The sequence below is a fragment of the Delphinapterus leucas genome, chromosome 19, assembly GCF_059928025.1.
Source record: "Delphinapterus leucas isolate spDelLeu-1000000601 "Yukka" chromosome 19, BTC_Dleu_Yukka2, whole genome shotgun sequence".
In the NCBI taxonomy this organism is placed as follows: domain Eukaryota; kingdom Metazoa; phylum Chordata; class Mammalia; order Artiodactyla; family Monodontidae; genus Delphinapterus; species Delphinapterus leucas.
The window spans coordinates 17,968,668-17,985,713 of NC_143147.1; the positions used below are offsets into that span (position 1 = coordinate 17,968,668).

Genomic DNA, 17,046 nt, shown 5'->3' on the forward strand with positions numbered 1-17,046 from the left:
CTCAGGTGCTAGAAGACCTAAGCTTCAGACAACAGGTACCGCAATTACTAGGCGGGGCCCTCAGTCAGTCGACTTACCAAGTACAGCCTAAGGAAAAGAGGCTCTTTCAGGTGCCTCTGCTGGAAAGAGGGGCTAGGGCAGGACAAACTCGTCAGAAAAAAAGACACTGGTCAAACTCAAAGTCCACCTGTCTTGTCATGAGTGCTCACTCTAGTGACAGGAGAGAATGGAATGTGACAGGGGGCGGGATCCCGAAGAATGCATTTGGACTATACCCTCTCATAGCATCTTTTCGAAGTCAAGAGTCCAATTTTTCTCACCTTTTTTAGTTAATTCTTCAATTTTATGGATACAACTGCTCAATTCTTTCTGGAGTCGCTGAACTTCCAGCAGGCTTTTGTGTCCACATAGGCTTTTGTGGTCACCTATCCTGGCATGTGGCTGAAGTCCTGGATCACGAGTGGGTGGCGACTTTGGCATGGTGAGGTTTGACTGTCCCGGATGAGATGTGTACAGGTATACCTTGGCACCTGAGCTGGAAATTTCTACTTTGGATGGCTGGTTGCTGCTGTGACAGACTTCCTGACTCTTTGATTCCTTCCTTTCCACTCTATGGTCAGATATTTTATGGTTAGACTGTCCACATTTCTGAAGGATTTGGGGCTGACTTCTGAGATGGTGTTCTTTTATATGTTCTTCAAGTTGTCTTCGTTTTACATCTCTTTTGGCTAGATGGACGGCGTAGCTAAGTCTCTCTTCTGATATGACAGAAAATGAAACAGAACTGCCTGCGTCAGGACCGTTTCTAAAACCTGAATCTCTACAATGGTATGACTCATTGTATGAGTGCTTCAGTTTTTCAATTCTAATTCCATGTGGGCAAGAATATTGGATTGCCAAGTTGCTTGAATGTGTAGGAACATTCCTATTAAACTGCAGCTGGTTCTTCAAAAAAAAAAATAAAAGCAAGCGCACATTAGAAAAATAACATACTGCATAGTTAGTATATGTGTATAATCAAGTTTCTAACATTTCACCCACACGATTATTAGTGCTAAGAGGTATTTTCCTGTTGTACTGATAGAATCAGCTACTCTCACACACCCTTGAGTTAACCACACACCCCTGGTTCTATCCTACCATCACCCAGTCCCCAGTATTATCCTTCTGGTTTACTAGTAGCATACTAGAATCCTCCTCACAAAGTCAACTCAGAAAGCTTCAAACAGAACCAGTAAGTTCCTCAACTCCTCAGTGATGGACTTCTGCCCTGTATCAAAATGTCAGTTTCCAGCAAGTGATCAGTACAATTCATTATGAGTGTTCCTGAAAATTGCTCCACAGATGCACCACACAGAACCTAAGCCACTGACAATACCCTTCCTGAGATTTTTCATCTGGTGGTTAGACCACATCTCTTATCCTACACCTCAGTGCATCTTGCTCTAAACAGTCCACTTCACCTTCTTAGGCAAGTTTAAGTGTTTGTTAGTTATAATCATGATAGACACAGGTTTTGTTCTTCACTTAACAAACATAGACATGTTTCCATACTCTCACAGTTTTCATTATTTTTCACAGTTGCACTTTCCAAAATCCAATGAATGGCCTTTTCATGCTTAACCTAACTATAACCTTATTATTAAACAGCTAGATTGTTTCAGCTTTTCCACTGATAGAAGTATTACTTCAATTAATATTCCCATGCATTTAGTTTTTTTCTCTTTTTAAATTATTTCCTTAGGATAAATGATCTGTTCTGCAATTACTATGTCAAAGGGAGCAAACAATTCTGTGGCTTTGGACCTGTCCATGGCAGGTAAATAGCACTAGGAGAATCCGTGCATGCAAACCCAGTGCAGCCTGTGCTATGATGCCTTATTCTTGAGACGGCCTCCCCAACTCTCACAGCACACACAAGAACATGTGTTTATACAATCACGTGTATGAAGAGTTAGTTTAAACTAACCCAGTGTGATAAAACTTCAGGAAAGTATTTTAGGGAAAAAAAGTAGAGATGAGAGAGAAAAAAAAGAATTACCATCTGAAAGGTACACAGAATGAGGAACAATACTTGGAACTTATGGCCTTATTGGAGAAATCTTCCCCAAAAGTAAAAATAACCTAAAATACCTAGGGGATTTCATATAAGTACTAGAAAAAAAAAAAAAAGAATGAATGAATTCCTCTTTAACCTGGGTATAGGGAAAGGCTTTCTAACTGTGACTCAAAATCCATATGCAATAAAAGTGATAATTTTTACTACATTAAAATAAAAAAATTTAAAACAATTTCTGTTTTTTATGGTTTAAAAACACCATAAACAAAGTCAAAGAACTGAAAAGCTGGAAGAAAATATTTGTAAATTGAGATGAAAAAAGACCAAAACTCAGTAGAAAATGGTGAAAACACATAACAGACAACTAACAACAACAACAAAAGAAACACGGCCCTTAAATATATGGAAAGTTCGTCAAGTTCATAAAAACACAAATTAAAAATACACTGAGACAGCAACAGATCATCAAAAATTAAGAGATATAACAACACATGCTGTTGGCAAGACTTGGGAAAACAGGCCTTCTCACAGGATGCTGGTGGGAGCACAACCCTCAGAGACGGGACTCCAGCAAGAGCAAACAAAACCACACATGCGTTTGCCTTTGACCCAGCAGTCTCACTTCCAGGAATTTATCCTGAAGATACACCCCCAACAACACATACACACAGGGTTACTCACTGCTCTACTGTAACTGCCAAGTATTGGAATTGACCTAAATGCCTATGTAGAAGCATGTCTCAAACTGTGCTATATCCTGGATTTCCTTGGTGGCGCAGTGGTTAAGAATCCGCCTGCCATTGCAGGGGACACGGGTCTGAGCCCTGGTCCAGGAAGATCCCACATGTCGCAGAGCAACTAGGCCTGTGTGCCACAACTACTGAGCCTGTGCTCTAGAGCCCTCAAGCCACAACTACTGAGTCCGTGTGCCACAACTACTGAAGCCCACGTGCCTAGAGCCCGTGCTCCCCAACAAGAGAAGCCACCGCAATGAGAAGCCTGTGCACTGCAACGAAGAGTAGCTCCCACTCACTGCAACTAAAAGCCCACACTCAGCAACGAAGACCCAATGCAGCCATGAATAAAGAAAGAAAGAAAAGAAAACAAAAGAAACTATGCTACATTCACACAGAGGAGTACTATGAAGATGTTAAGAAGAATGAGGAAGATATGTATGAACCCATGCAGAGGGATTTCTCAGATATGCTGTTCAGTGAAAAGAGCAAAGTGCAAAAAAGAGTATCTGTAATACTCCACCCTTCAAAAAAGGGGAGAAGTACTTCATGAGAAAGCACACACACATCTGATCATTTGTGCAGAAAGAAACAAAGGGAAGAAAAATCAGAATAATAAGATTAGGTATCTACAGGGTGTGGGTAGAAATTGGGTGGAAAGGATAGAGGTAACGGGGGGGGGGCGGTAATACTTCACTGAATGTTCCTTTTTGCACACGTTTGTTTGGAACCACATTAATGTTTCCCATATACTAGAGAGACAGGAAGGAAAAGAAGAAGGGAGGGAGAAAGGGAGGAAGATAATAAATAAAATTCATACGGATGAAGGAAAACCCTAAAAATAAATACTAACAGAAACCAATGAACCAAAATGAAGTTCAAATGACTAACATAACCACACTGAAAAGTGGAGGTTTAAAAAGAAAAAAATCAACCCAATTAACTTTTGAACATAGCATTTGGACTATATGCCCTCAGGCTAAAGACAAAAAGTTCTCTAAACAAATACTGAACTCTAATTTGTAGGGTTCTTTTTTTGCAGAGGCATGGATTGCAATTCTCAAACAGTTCTGTACATTCTAGGATTGAGCAAATGAATACGCATACTGTGGATAACTGGAGACTGGTTTCACACTGTTGAATACGGGAGTTACAAATGGGAAGTGTTGGATTGGACTGGAGATACCTGTGTGAACTCATGGGTTTAATATAGACAGATAGGCAGATAGACAAACAGACACACGGAAAGGGAGGAAAGAATGGAGTAAGACAGAGGAGGGGAGAAGGAAGGAAGAAGTGCAGATCTGCATACAAATGTGTGTACAGGCACACAAGTATATATATCTATTTCCCAATTATGTCCTCTGGGAGGGCATATAAGAGAAACACTGACATCCGAGAACCAATGAGCACATCTAGTACCTGGATACTGATTCCTAAAATCCATTCTCCACCAAAGGGATGAAGTCTCCTTTGATAAATGGCTGATTCTAGGGCTGGGACAGGGAAAAATTATGCTGAGCCTGGAATATCTTTTTATAGCAAAAAGTGGTCGAAGATTGATGGAAACGTGAAAGGGACACTAGAATCAGCTTGAAGTGACTCTCATTTCACTGGCCAAATCAGAAACCCTTTCTTTTTTTTTTTTTTCGGCACGCGGGCCTCTCTCTGTTGTGGCCTCTCCCGCTGCGGAGCACAGGTTCCGGACACGCAGACTCAGCGGCCATGGCTCACGGGCCCAGCCGCTCTGCGGCATGTGGGATCTTCCCAGACCGGGTCATGAACCCATGTCCCCTGCATCGGCAGGCCGACTCTCAACCACTGCGCCACCAGGGAGGCCCCAGAGACCATTTGAATATCATACTGAATTAAGTAACACTCTCAAAGTCTGCTCTGATACAAATAAATAAAAAAGTCACCACCACATCGTAATAAAAAATTGATTCAGGCAAAAATCATCCATGAGCTCTTTTCCGGTTATCGTGGCGCAAGGGGCCATAAGCAGCAAAGTCTCCCGAGACTCCCTCTACGAGGTGGTGCAGGAAGTCCTGCACGAGAACCAGCACAGACGCCGGAAGTTTTTGGAGACGGTGGAGCTTCAGATCAGCCTGAAGAACTATGACTCTCAGAAGGACAAACGCTTCTCAGGCACCGTCAGGCTTAAGTCCACTCCCTGCCCCAAGTTTTCCGTATGTGTTCTGGGGGACCAGCAGCACTGTGATGAGGCCAAGGCTGTGGATATCCCCCGCGTGGACACCCAGGCCCTGAAGAAACTCAGCAAGAATAAGAAACTGGTCAAGAAGCTGGCCAAGAAGTATGATGCCTTTTTGGCTTCAGAATCTATGATCAAGCAGATCCCACGAATCCTGGGCCCAGGCCTGAATAAGGCTGGCAAGTTCCCTTCCTTGCTGACCCACAATGAGAACGTGGTAGCCAAAGCTGATGAAGTGCAGTCCGCAGTCAAGTTCCCGTCTGGCGGCGGCTGCTGGCCACGTGAAGATGATAGATGATGAGCCTGCGCACAACACCCGCTTAGCTGTCAGCTTCCTGGTGTCACTGCTCAAGAAGAACTGGCAGAACGTTCGGGCTTTGTACATTCAGAGCACCATGAGCAAGCCCCAGCGCCTGTACTAAGGCACAGCTTAATAAACCATACTCCCACCATTTAAAAAAAAAAAAAAATCATCAGTGAATGCTAAACTAGCAAATGAAGTTTGGGGAATAAAAGGATATTAACATAGTCTCAAGGACAGATACTTCCAATTACAAAAGGCAAAAGAGTAACTTCACAATGGAAAACTTGGCAGACACCACCTTAATCAAATAATTAAAGTTAACATTGTCAGTAATGGGACTAAATCGACAGCGTGTACCTCCTGATATGATGCACTGAGAAGAACTCAGCATCACCTCGGTGGTTTTCCCACAAGTGCATAACCTGAACGTAATTATAAGAAAATTTCAGACAAACCCAAAATGAGAGGAAATCCTCAAATAACAAGCCTGTAGTTTTCAAAAATGTCAGTTATGAAATACAAAGACTCAAAAATCGTTCAGATTAAAGGAAACTAAAGAAACATGACAATGAAACTCATGATCTTAGATTTTCTTTCACTATGAAGGACATTATTGGAACAACTAACAAAATCTCAGTGAGGTCTGTAGATTACATGATAGCATCATTTGATGTTAATTTCCTGATTTTGATCACTGTACCATGATTATACAAGCAAAAGTACTTAGGGGCAAAAGGGCATCATGTTTGTAACTTACTCTTAACCAGTTTAGAATTGTGTGTGTGTGTGTGTGTGTGTGTGTGTGTGTGTGTAGTGAGACAGAGAGAGAGAAAAAAAAGGAAGGAGGGAGAGAGAGAGGGAGGGAAAATGTAATAAAATGCTAACATTTGGGGAATCTGGGAGAAGAGTATCCAGGAATTCTGCGTACTATTCTTGCAGCTTTTCTGTCAGTCTGAAATTACGTCAAAATTTTAAAAAAGTTTTTCTTTGAGATATTACTATACACCCACCAAAATGGTGTAATTAAAAAATATATAGAATTAAAAAACACCAGCAAATGCTGGCAAAGATGTGGAGCAACTGGAGCTCTCATTCATTACTGGTAGGAAAATAAAATGGTACAACCACTTCGGAAAAAGGTCTGTTGGTTTGTTAAAAAACTAAACATACACCTACCCTATGACCCAGCAATTTTACTTCCAGGTATTTACCCAAGAGAAATGAAAACATGTTTACAAAAAGATCTGTACAAGAATGTTCATAGCAGCTTCATTCATAGTGACCCAAACAGCCCAGGTATCCATCAATTGGAGAATGAATAAACAGTGGTACACATTTACTATGGAACACTACTCAGTATTCAAAAGTAACAAACTACTGATACATGCAGCAAGGTGAATGAATCTCAGAAATATTACACCAAATCTCAGAAACATCATACCCAGTGAAAGAAGCCTCACACAAAAGAGTACACAGTATATGACTCTGCTTACATGAAGCTCTAGAACAAACAAAACTAATCTATGTTGAAAAAAAATCAGAATAGTGGTTGCCTGTGGAGGGCCGGGGTGGGACTGACTAGGAAGGGGCATGAGAGAACTTTCTGGGGTAATGTAAATGATCTGTATCTTGATAGTGGTATTATACATGGGTTATACATGTGTATACACATGTGTATACACTTGTCAAAACTCAGCAAATGTGACAAGATGTATACATTTCAGTGTATTTGTTGCAGACGTAAAATGTACATCAAAAGAAAAAAATGGTAAACAAAGGATGAATTCTAGGGGACTTCCCTGGCGGTCCAGTGATTAAGACTTTGCCTTCCAATGCAGGGGGTATAGGTTCAATCCCTGGTCGGGGAGCTAAGATCCCACATGCCTCGGGCCGAAAAACCAAAGCACAGAACAGAAGCAATATTGTAACAAATTCAATACAGACCATTTAAAAATGATCCACATCAAAAAAAAAAAATCTTTAAAAAAGAATGAATTCTAGTGTATGATACGCATGCTCAAGTGCTCAGGGTACTCAGAGTCTGCAATTTATTTATTTATTTTATTTGTATCTTATTTATTTATTTTTGGCTGTGTTGGGTGTTCGTTGCTGCGCGCGGGCTTTCTCTAGTTGTGGCGAGCGGGGGCTACTCTTCGTTGCAGTGCGCAGGCTTCTCGTTGCGGTGGCTTCTCTTGTTGAGAAGCACGAGCTCTAGGCATGTGGGCTTCAGCAGTTGTGGCACACGGGCTCAGTAGTTGTGGCTCACGGGCTCTAGAGTGCAGGCTCAGTAGTTGTGGCGCACAGGCTTAGTTGCTCCGTGGCATGCGGGATCTTCCTGGACCAGGGCTGAACCCATGTCCTCTGCCTTGGCAGGCAGATTCTTATCCACTGTGCCACCAGAGAAGCCCCTGAAATTTATTTTGATCTGAGTCCAAAAGTATGAGGGATTGATGAATGGATTCTAGAGGGATGGACTGAAGGATAGATGTGCAATGGAACAAACACGTGAAATAGTAATGGAATCTACAGGTTCACTGTAAAATTCTGTTTGTTTTATGTTTGAAGATTTGTGTAAATACAATGCTGGGGGAAAAGACATTTTGGGGACAACTGGGTGAAGCTGAATAAAGACTGGTTCTTAGATAATATTAGGGAATTATTTTTTGTCCATTTTCTTAGGTGTGATAATGGTTAAATCTAAAAGGTGATTTAAAACGTGTTCATTGCCCTTTTCTTTGTCTGAAATGTTTCATAACAAAACTCTGAAGAGAAAAATAAAACGAAACTACCTGGGTCTGAAGTTTCCTGGGGTCACTCCTCCCATCCAGTTGGACACTAGATGCTAGATGAACACAGGTTGAGGCTGGTCTGCCTGATCCCATCATGTCAGAAAGTGTAGTACAATAGTGAAAGCTCAGTCATCAGCCAACAGTTCTCTCCTAAAATCATTGCCTAAAATAAAAGAAAGTACTTTCAGACCAACTGCATTCAAACGAAAGGAAAGAGTAAGTAAAACACAGTGCCATGCTCATATAACAATATCGTAGTAGCCCCCAGCCACCTCATACTACAGAGTGAATGCTTAAGGACAGGTATACAACAGTATCTTCCACTTGCTAAAGCAACTACACTTTTGAAATTCTACCTTCCAAGCAAATAGGGGACACACTAGCTTAATGACTATCTCTTGAGCCCTTTTCATTCCAAATTTCACATCTCAAAGGTCACCGATAAAACGTTATTCCAAAAACAGAGCTCTGCTATGGTAAACAAGCACTTTCCCGCAAGGAAGTTTTACGGATATACAGCCTACGTTAATAAATCCTAACTACTAACCAAAAAGCAGTACACTTCACTCTTCTAGGTAGCTCAAAAGGACATAACTCTGAATGACTCTAAGTAAACCTGTGGCATCGGAGTACCTAGACTGACGCCAGGAACTGCCATTAACTAGCTGAATGACCTCCGTACATCTTCAATTTCCCCCAAACTCCCCCCACCCTATATTCACATACAGTGTCTAACAGATAAGACCGTTTTGTAAACTACACACGCATCAGTGCCTCTCCCTATTCTGAATGCCTCCTTATAGACACTACTGCCCCTGCACTCACACACTTGCTCATGTCGTTATTTACCTATTTCACAGGTATCTGTCTCATCTTCCCAGCTAGACAAGGTTCCTGGAGGGTTAGGGCCTTGTCTTGCTCTTCTCTGAGATTCCCCACAACAGTGCTTTGAGCATAGTGGACAATTTAACTCAACATTTGTCGAATTAAGCAGATTTTCCATAAACTGACTAGTGTTAACTGCATGGGGGAGCTTGCCCTCTCAAAGAATCCCATAGGAACTCAACTGGGAAATTCAGGTTTTTTTAAAGATCCCTAATTTAAGCTTTTGAATAAACTCAAGGATTGTAGACTGGATTTGCTTAAAGACTGACACATCTGTAGAAATATAAAGATTCCTTATTTCTAAGGCTGTAGAGACATGATCAAAAGCGGAGATGGGAGGAAGCACCCGAGTGAGGCAATCCCAACTGGCTTGACATCACCACAGTCCAGGGGCCGGAGCCGCAGAATGAAGGAGCCTGCAGAATTGGGGCCTGGGCATCTGTGGCTTGTACGTGGTCAGTACTTTCCCCCTGGATGCCAAAGGCCTAACAGTCCATTCTCCAACAGGAAGAAACTAGGTGATCCCCACAATTCCAGGATACCTCGAGTGATGCTACACACACACACAAGCACATACACACACAAAGTCCAGGGACACCCACCCCGAACCGTTCCCCTATACAAAGTCCTGGGACACCCCTCTCCTTGCAACCTGTCCCTTTCCCATTGTGCCAGAAAACCTCCCAATGTGCTATCCCATATACGGTGAGGCATCTCCAGGAAGTATCTCTCTCCCCCATCCTGAGACACCCTTACAGCCTGTGCCTTCATCCATAACCCAGGACAAATCTCCCCCCAACCTGTTCCCTCCCAAAGAGCCCCAGGGTCCCCCAACTTGTTCCCTATATATACTACTGGAATGCACCCCTCAATCTGTCCTCCCCCTCACAATTTTCTCCCAAATTGTTCCCCTTCCCTCTGATTCTAGACCCTCCTGCAGCCTGTCTCCTCCCACCCTGCTGTGCATGATCTCTCAAGTGGCCAATGCCTGTCTCCTCCCTTGAAAACGGGGGCACTTCCTCGGCTTCATTCACCTCCCAAGCCGTGCCTGTCCTGGACACCCCTGGCACGTTCTCAGAGTCCGGCTCTTCCCCTGCAGACCTTGGGCAGCTCCATAACCTGGTCCCACGCCCACAGGTGTAAGACACCCCCCCTGGCAGCCCCAGGACACTTCTGCCTCCTGTCTCCCACCCTGGAGCCCCGGGGCCCTCTGTGGACGGCCTCCTCCCCGCCGTGAAGCTGGAGACAGCCATACTGGGATCTTCTCCTGCAGACCCAGTCACCCACACTGCGGCAGGCCGGTGCCCCGCCGTGGGAACTCCTACAGCTGCAAGCACCCCCAAAGACAGAGGTACCCTCACAGCCCCAGGGACAGCTCCATCGGCTCTCCTTCTCCATAGGCCTGCAACGCCTTCAGAGTCAGTCTCCCCGTTCCCAGGTCCTGAAGCCCTGGCAGCAGTGGGCACCTCAGTCGCCTGTCTCCTTCTCCACACCCCTGAGCCACCTCCAGAGCTGGCATCACCCACCAGCGGTCCAGGGGCCCCAGCAGCTGTGGACACCCCTGCGGTCAGAAGTACTCCTGCAGTCTGTCCCCTCCCTGGCAAGCGTGAGAAACCCCCAGGGCCAGTCTCCACCCCCAGGGGACCAGGTACCCGAGAAGCCATGGGCACCTCAGCAGCCACAGGAACCCTAGCACTCTGTCTCCTTCCCCATGATCCTGGGGAAGCCTCACAACCAGTATCCTCTCCCACAGACCACAGCTCCTGGGGAGCCATAGGTACCCCTGAAGCCAAGGGTATCCTGGTAGTACGAACCTCTCCCCACAGGTTCAAGTCATCCCTGGAGCCGCCTTCCTGACACACGGAGCCAGACACCCACACAGCGGCAGGCACCCTGGCAGGTACGCTTCCAGACCCAGACGTACACACAGCTGTGGGCGCCCCTGCTGGGGCACTCCTGTGCTTGGACACACCTGCTGCCTCTGGCGACCCCACTGCCTCAGACAGCCCCGCGGCCTGTCTTCTCATGCAGAAACATGAGGCATCCCCACAGCCAGCCTCCTGATCCACAGACCCGGGTCCCCCTAAAGCTGCAGGCACCGGAGCCTCTTGCCCCCCCAGAGCCCGCCTCCTCTCCCACAAACTCAAGACATTCCCACCGCAGGTCTCCTCCCCAACAGCCCCCGTCACTGCATCAGCCGGGGGCGCTCCCAGAGCCTGCTGCCTAGCCCACAGGCCTGGGACACCACCGCCGATGGTCCATTCTCCCACAGCTCCCGCTACCATCGGAGCCTGGGACACCCTCACAGGCTGTTCCGTTCCCCACAGACCCCAGACACTCCCACAGCCTGTCTCTGGCCCCAGAGCCCTAGGTACTCCCATAGCCTGTCCTATGTCCCACAGGCCTGGAGCGCCCCCAGGACCTGCCTCCTGCTCATCAGGACCAGACACCTCTGCAGGCTGTGCAGCTTCCCGGGACCCGAAGTCGCCCCCAGAGCCTGTCTCCACCCACACAGTCTGCCCCCTCTCCCCGAATCCTGGCTCACTCCGACATCTCGTTCCTGCTCCAGTCGCACAAGGCACCCCTATGGGCTGTCCCGTGCCCCACAGGCCAGGGAGACGCCCGGCGTCTGTCTCCTCCACGGCTTGTCTCCTCCGCCACGCGGCTGGGGCACCCACAGAGGGAGTTTCCTCCCGCGCAGCTCTGGGCACCCCTGCGGTCCGCCCCCTTCCCCCTAAGCCTGGGGTATCCCCACACACAGGCGCCTGCGCTGCCTGCTCCCTCCCCCGCAGACCTGGAGCAGCCCTGCCGCCTGGCTCTCCCTCCACAGCTCTGGGTACCTCCACAGCCTCAGGCCACCCCACAGTGGCCCCGGGAACCCCCCCAGTCGACCCTTTTCCCCAAGAGCCCGGGGCAACCCCATAGCCTATCCCCTCCACGGGCCCAGGCACCGCCACGGCTTGTCTTCTCCCCCGCGGGTGTGGGGCAATCCCAGAACTTGCCTCCAGAGTCCCAGGCACAGCCACAGGTGGCATCCTCACAGCCTGGCCTTGTCCACACAAATCTGAGGCCCTCTCACAGCCTGCCCCTAGGTCCGGAGCTATGGCTACTCCTGCGGCCCGGGGGACTGGCCTGTCCTGTCCTTTCACCCATGGTCCGGTGAGACCACCACAGCTGGTCTCTACCCACGAAGCCCGGCCAGGAACCCCCCTTTCAACCGGCCCTTCTCCTGCAGACACGGGATGGAGCTCGACTCTGCTTCCTTCCCCACATCCTGAAGCTGCCCTCATAGCTTGCACCTTCAACCACAGTTCCAGAATGCTCTCATGCCCCGTAGATCCCGGACGACCTTTTCTCTCACAGCCTCGGGGGCTCCTATAAGCCGTCTCCTCCTCCTCCCCAGTGCCAGTCACCCACACAGAGCCGACAGGCCCCACCACCTGGGGTTCCCCCACTGCCCCGTTCACCCACACAGTCCCAAGGTCCCTTGCTACCTCCATCGAGACTGCCGTGCCAGGTGTCCCCGCAGGCTTGTTCGCCCCGGCGGCCTGGGCTGTCCCCGCTGCAGATCTCCTCCCCCATGGCCGCCGACAGTCCTGCAGCCTTTCCGCACTCACACAGCGCGTCTCCCGCACCGAGGACCTCGCCCGGCGCCTCCCTCCACGGCCTCGGGACGTCCCTGCACCCCGTCTCTTCTCCCACGGCCGCCGGACTCCGCGCCCGGACCTGCTGGGCCCCACGCAGCGGCCCGGCGTCTTCGCCGCTAGCTCGCCCCTGCGCAGCCCCGGCAAGACCCCTGGGCCAGCCGCCCCACTCATCGCTCCAGGGCGACTCCCGCCTTCCCAACGCAGCCCCGCGGCACTTTCTGTCTCAGCGCCCGCTCCCAGAGAGGCTCCACACACGCACTCACACACTCAGCTCTAGCCCTCTGAGCCTTCCTCCCTCCCAGCCCCCTACCCCCGCCCAGTCCCGGACGCCCGCCCCCCGGTCCCGGGGCCCCACTAAAGCCTCGGCAGGAGAAAAGGTAATTAGGCCCGACGAGCGGCAGGATCTGCGCTGGGTCAAAGTCTCCTCTCCCGCAGATCCATGACTCCTAACGCGGCTTCCCACAATCCCCCCAGCTCTGGCCAGAGCCCACCTGGTCTGGGGCGCGGCGCGCCTACCAGAAAGCGGGCTGGGGGCCGCAACTAGGCCTCCCTTCCGGCCGCTCGCCCAGTCGCCATGGCAACGGGCGCAGGGCGGGTTGGGAGCCGTTAAGGCTCCGGAGCCACCTAAGGGTCCAGGGGCTGCGTGGCGGCAGGTTTTGCAGCCACTGCACATGGGCTGGGGCCGGGACCAGACAGGGGCAAAAGCCGGGGTTTTGGGGTGCAGTCAGCACTGAGAGACCTGAGAAAAGAGAATAGAAAGACGGTGCAGAGGGGTTTTGGCCGTCAGAGGCTCCCGTAGCACCTCAGAGCCGGGCTTGCTTTCTCAGGCCCTGCCCAGCTCCCCGCCCACCCGGAAACAGCTTCGCCCCACCTCGCATGGAGCTCCTCCCAGCGGCCCAAGACACCTCTAGCTGCCCGAGGCACGCTCTCCCGATGGCCCGCTACGAAGAGGTGAGCGTGTACGGCTACGAGGAGTTCATGCAGGCGGTGGAGCAGCACAGTGGCAAGACCATTTTCGCCTATTTTTCTGGTTCTAAGGACGCCGAAGGCAAAAGCTGGTGCCCCGACTGCGTGCAGGGTGAGGCCGGGATTCGGGGGCTGCAGCCCAGAGTAAGTGGCAGGAAGGCCGAGGCTATGGCCAGAGTGGGGTGGAGAGGAAGCGGAGGGAGTCTTGCTACCGGAGTCCCGCAGGGCGATCTGAGCTCTCACCTTGCCTTTTCCTACCCTGTTCCCGACTCTCCTCCTATTAAGTCCTTCCCGCCCCGCCAAGTGTGCTCTTCTACCATTCGACCCCGGTAATCTTGGAATCTAGTCCATTAGAACTTTTCACTTCCCCAATTAGTGATTAGTGTCTTACAGGAGACGTGAATTGGTCTCCTTATGGTTAAGTCAGCAAATATTTGTCTTTCATTGTTCTGGGCGCTGTGGCCTGGGGACAAATCAGGACTGAAAGTGGGTCCTTACCCTTAAAGTGGCTCTCAAAAAAATCAGAAAAAAACACGTGACTTCCGTTTATCTCCTCAGTTAACTGCAGGATAAAGTCTGAGTACTTACCAAGACGGAGGGGAGGGGAGGGGAGGGGAGAGGGACGCTGTTCATCAGTGCCTGATTGTAAAGTTGGTAATTATTTCTATCAACTTTTTAAAAAGCTGAACCGGTCGTACGAGAGGGGCTGAAGCATGTTGGTGAAGGATGTGTGTTCATCTACTGCCAAGTAGGAGAAAAACCTTAGTAAGTGGCAATGCGTACTCTATTTCCCAGACATGCACTAGACTCTTGCAAATTTAGGCGGGAAGGGTCTTGTGATTCAGGTTCTGAGTTCTAAGATACAGTCGGATAAGTCAAGCAATTAGAATATATTAAATACGAATTAAAAATTCGAATGTTCAGCCATTTGTATTAGGTAAGGGTAATTCAATAATTTGGCCTGATGTTAGTTCAGAACTTGTCTTTACATTTATTTTATATCTTAGTATATATTCACTTAAATGAAAACTTTGCACAGGAGAATATATGTTGTAGACGTCAAGGTTTTTAAAATGTTTACAACAAAAACAATGATTACTGAAAGACTGAAAGTGGGAATATATCAAATACAAAGCAGAATGTAAGAAACCAAGTAAATGTTTTTCATGATCACTTTCTCCTTCTGAAATAGTTGGAAAGAGCCAAATAATGACTTCAGGAAAAAGTTGAAATTAACTGCAGTGCCTACACTACTTAAATATGGAACAGTGAGTATCTTTCTTTAACTGTGTTGGGGATACAGTTCACCCTATCAAAACTCTTTTAACTTGTTCTGGATTCAAATTTGAAAAGATCTTGACATTTCATCCCAAATATCACATTGCTCTTCAGAATGTATTCAAAATACACATGGCTGTCCATCCCTGTGGCCTATCCCAATAAGTTATTAATAATGCAAATATTAGGGGTTTTATCATGCCTTTTTTTTTTGTTGTGGCCTCTCCCGTTGTGGAGCACAGGGTCCAGACGCACAGGCTCAGGGGCCATAGCTCACGGGCCCAGCTGCTCCGCGGCATGTGGGATCTTCCCAGACCAGGGCACGAACCCGTGTCCCCTGCATCGGCAGGCGGACTCTCAACCACTGCGCCACCAGGGAAGCCCTTTCATGCCTTTTATTTTTTTATTTATTTTTTAATTAATTAAATTTATTTTTGGCTGCATTGGGTCTTCGTCGCTGTGTGCAGGCTTTCTCTAGTTGCCGCGAGCGGGGGCTACTCTTCGTTGCAGTGCGCAGGCTTCTCACTGCGGTGGCTTCTCGTTGTGGAGCACAAGCTCTTGGCACGCGGGCTCAGTAGTTGTGGCGCACAGGCTCAGTAGTTGTGGCGCACAGGCTTAGTTGCTCCGTGGCACGTGGGATCTTCCCGGGCCAGGGCTCGAACCCGTATCCCCTGCATTGGCAGGTGGATTCTTAACCACTGCGCCACCAGGGAAGCCCCTTTTCATGCCTTTTAAAAGCCATCCTTATTTTAAAATTCTGTAAGCACTGTTGAAGAAAGTTGGTTAACATACAATTCCTTAAAACAGTGGCATCAATAGTTGTTTTCGACTTAATCCATAATTCTGGATGAAAAGAAAGGGCATGTCCTCTAATTTAATCATGGCCCTGGGATTCTAAATTAAAGAGTTAAAGGGAAGGGGTGACATCGGGCTTCCTGTCTCCTGTTTTAGTCCACGGAGCCAAGTATTTTAATGATTCACCTTAAGGTAAATATCTTAACTATTTCATAAAGCTTGTTACAACTAGTTAATAGTTTCTGAATAGCATAATTTCTCTGTTCCGAGACTTGTGTCATTCAAGGTAGAACAACTCATTCCCCTCCTAATAACATTTTTGTAGCTGTGGGTTAAGATATGACTGTTGTTCTCTTACAGCCTCAAAAACTGGTAGAATCTGAGTGTCTTCAGGCCAACCTCGTGGAGATGTTGTTCTCTGAAGATTAAGATTTGATGATGGCAATTGTGTCTTTATTTCCTGATTTGCTCTAGTATAAAAGAATGTGCATACTTGCTTTGAATTCATGTTAGCAATAAGTAAATAAATGATGATGTAAAAAAATTGGTACATGTCTAAACAATAGAGAGTGCTATTAAAATGCTCATGAACCCTCAGTTTGCTTTAATATATGGGTATATTTAAGCTACCATAGGTAAAATAATTCTTCAGGAGTGGCAGTAATAGCACAAAGGAAGCTATTATTGGAGATGACAGAAATACCTAAAAGCCCCTAATAGTGCAGTAGACAGCTTCCAAATCTCTAAAGGAGTTAGGATCTTTTACCTTAAATTCCACGAATTTACAAAGGGCTGTTATTCCTAAAACTCCTTCTTTGGCTTCAGAATGTAGAACTTAACCTAACCACTGAAGGGAAGCACAGCACATCTAATCCAGCCTCTGCTTAATGCTGGCAGGTTTGTTACAGCTGTCTGAATATGCTTCACTACTTGGGATGAGGCGGGTGGCAGAGAGGTCAGAGACCATATAACCTAGTGATGGGAAGGACTCCAGCCTGTGAGTCAGTCTAGTGATGGTAAGGACTCCAGCCTGTGAGTCAGTCTCATTGATTATCACTTACTAGCTGTGTAACCATTAACCTGTCTAAACCTCAGTTTCCTCCTTTATGAACATGGATCGTTCCAAGGATAATGCAACTAAGCACTTAACATTGTGCCTGGTTTGTGGTATCTGCCAAATAAAGGTCGGCTTTCCCAAATGAGCACAAATATTTGAGGCTCCTCACCTTTGTTCTAGTCTTAAGGCCAAGAGTCCAATTAGTAGTTAACCACCAATCTTCTCCCTGCCATTACCAGGTCAGTGACATACCAATGATTCTTCCTTAAAGCTCTCTTGCAAAGCAACTGGCGATACAGGTATGTCTCCTGCCCTGCAGA

At 47.6% G+C, this 17,046-nt stretch overlaps 3 protein-coding genes and 1 pseudogene across 10 annotated transcripts in view; 2 read left to right on the forward strand and 2 right to left on the reverse strand.

Moving 5' to 3' along the window:
• KIAA0753 (KIAA0753 ortholog) overlaps nt 1-13,500 on the reverse strand; it is a 62,589-nt gene extending 49,089 nt beyond the window's left edge. The window contains exons 1-3 of one of the 8 annotated variants that reach the window (XR_002647700.3): nt 8,948-9,593; nt 8,099-8,261; nt 321-945 (exon numbers count right to left, since the gene is read on the reverse strand). Coding sequence is in view for 7 of the 8 variants with exons in the window: in XM_089900560.1 (XP_089756686.1) it covers nt 321-945; nt 8,099-8,194 (721 nt within the window). In the remaining variant the exon portion in view is untranslated. Of the gene's footprint in view, nt 1-320; nt 946-8,098; nt 8,262-8,947; nt 9,594-12,477; nt 12,566-13,121 lie in introns of those variants that run through there. The other 7 variants (XM_089900560.1, XM_022595996.3, XM_022595993.2 and 4 more) reach the window with 7 other exon arrangements.
• LOC111185925 (large ribosomal subunit protein uL1 pseudogene) lies at nt 4,646-5,469 on the forward strand (annotated as a pseudogene).
• LOC149744818 (uncharacterized) lies at nt 9,798-13,113 on the reverse strand. Its single transcript, XM_089900565.1, has one exon. It carries the CDS (start codon nt 12,799-12,801, stop codon nt 9,835-9,837), a length of 2,967 nt encoding a protein of 988 aa, XP_089756691.1. The 5' UTR covers nt 12,802-13,113; the 3' UTR covers nt 9,798-9,834.
• Nucleotides 12,950-16,266, forward strand: TXNDC17 (thioredoxin domain containing 17). Its single transcript, XM_022596024.2, has 5 exons — nt 12,950-13,007; nt 13,458-13,708; nt 14,280-14,361; nt 14,789-14,864; nt 16,030-16,266. The coding sequence occupies exons 2-5, from the start codon at nt 13,507-13,509 to the stop codon at nt 16,096-16,098; spliced, it is 429 nt and encodes a 142-aa protein (XP_022451732.2). The 5' UTR covers nt 12,950-13,007; nt 13,458-13,506; the 3' UTR covers nt 16,099-16,266.
• The last annotated feature ends 780 nt before the right edge of the window (nt 16,267-17,046 follow it).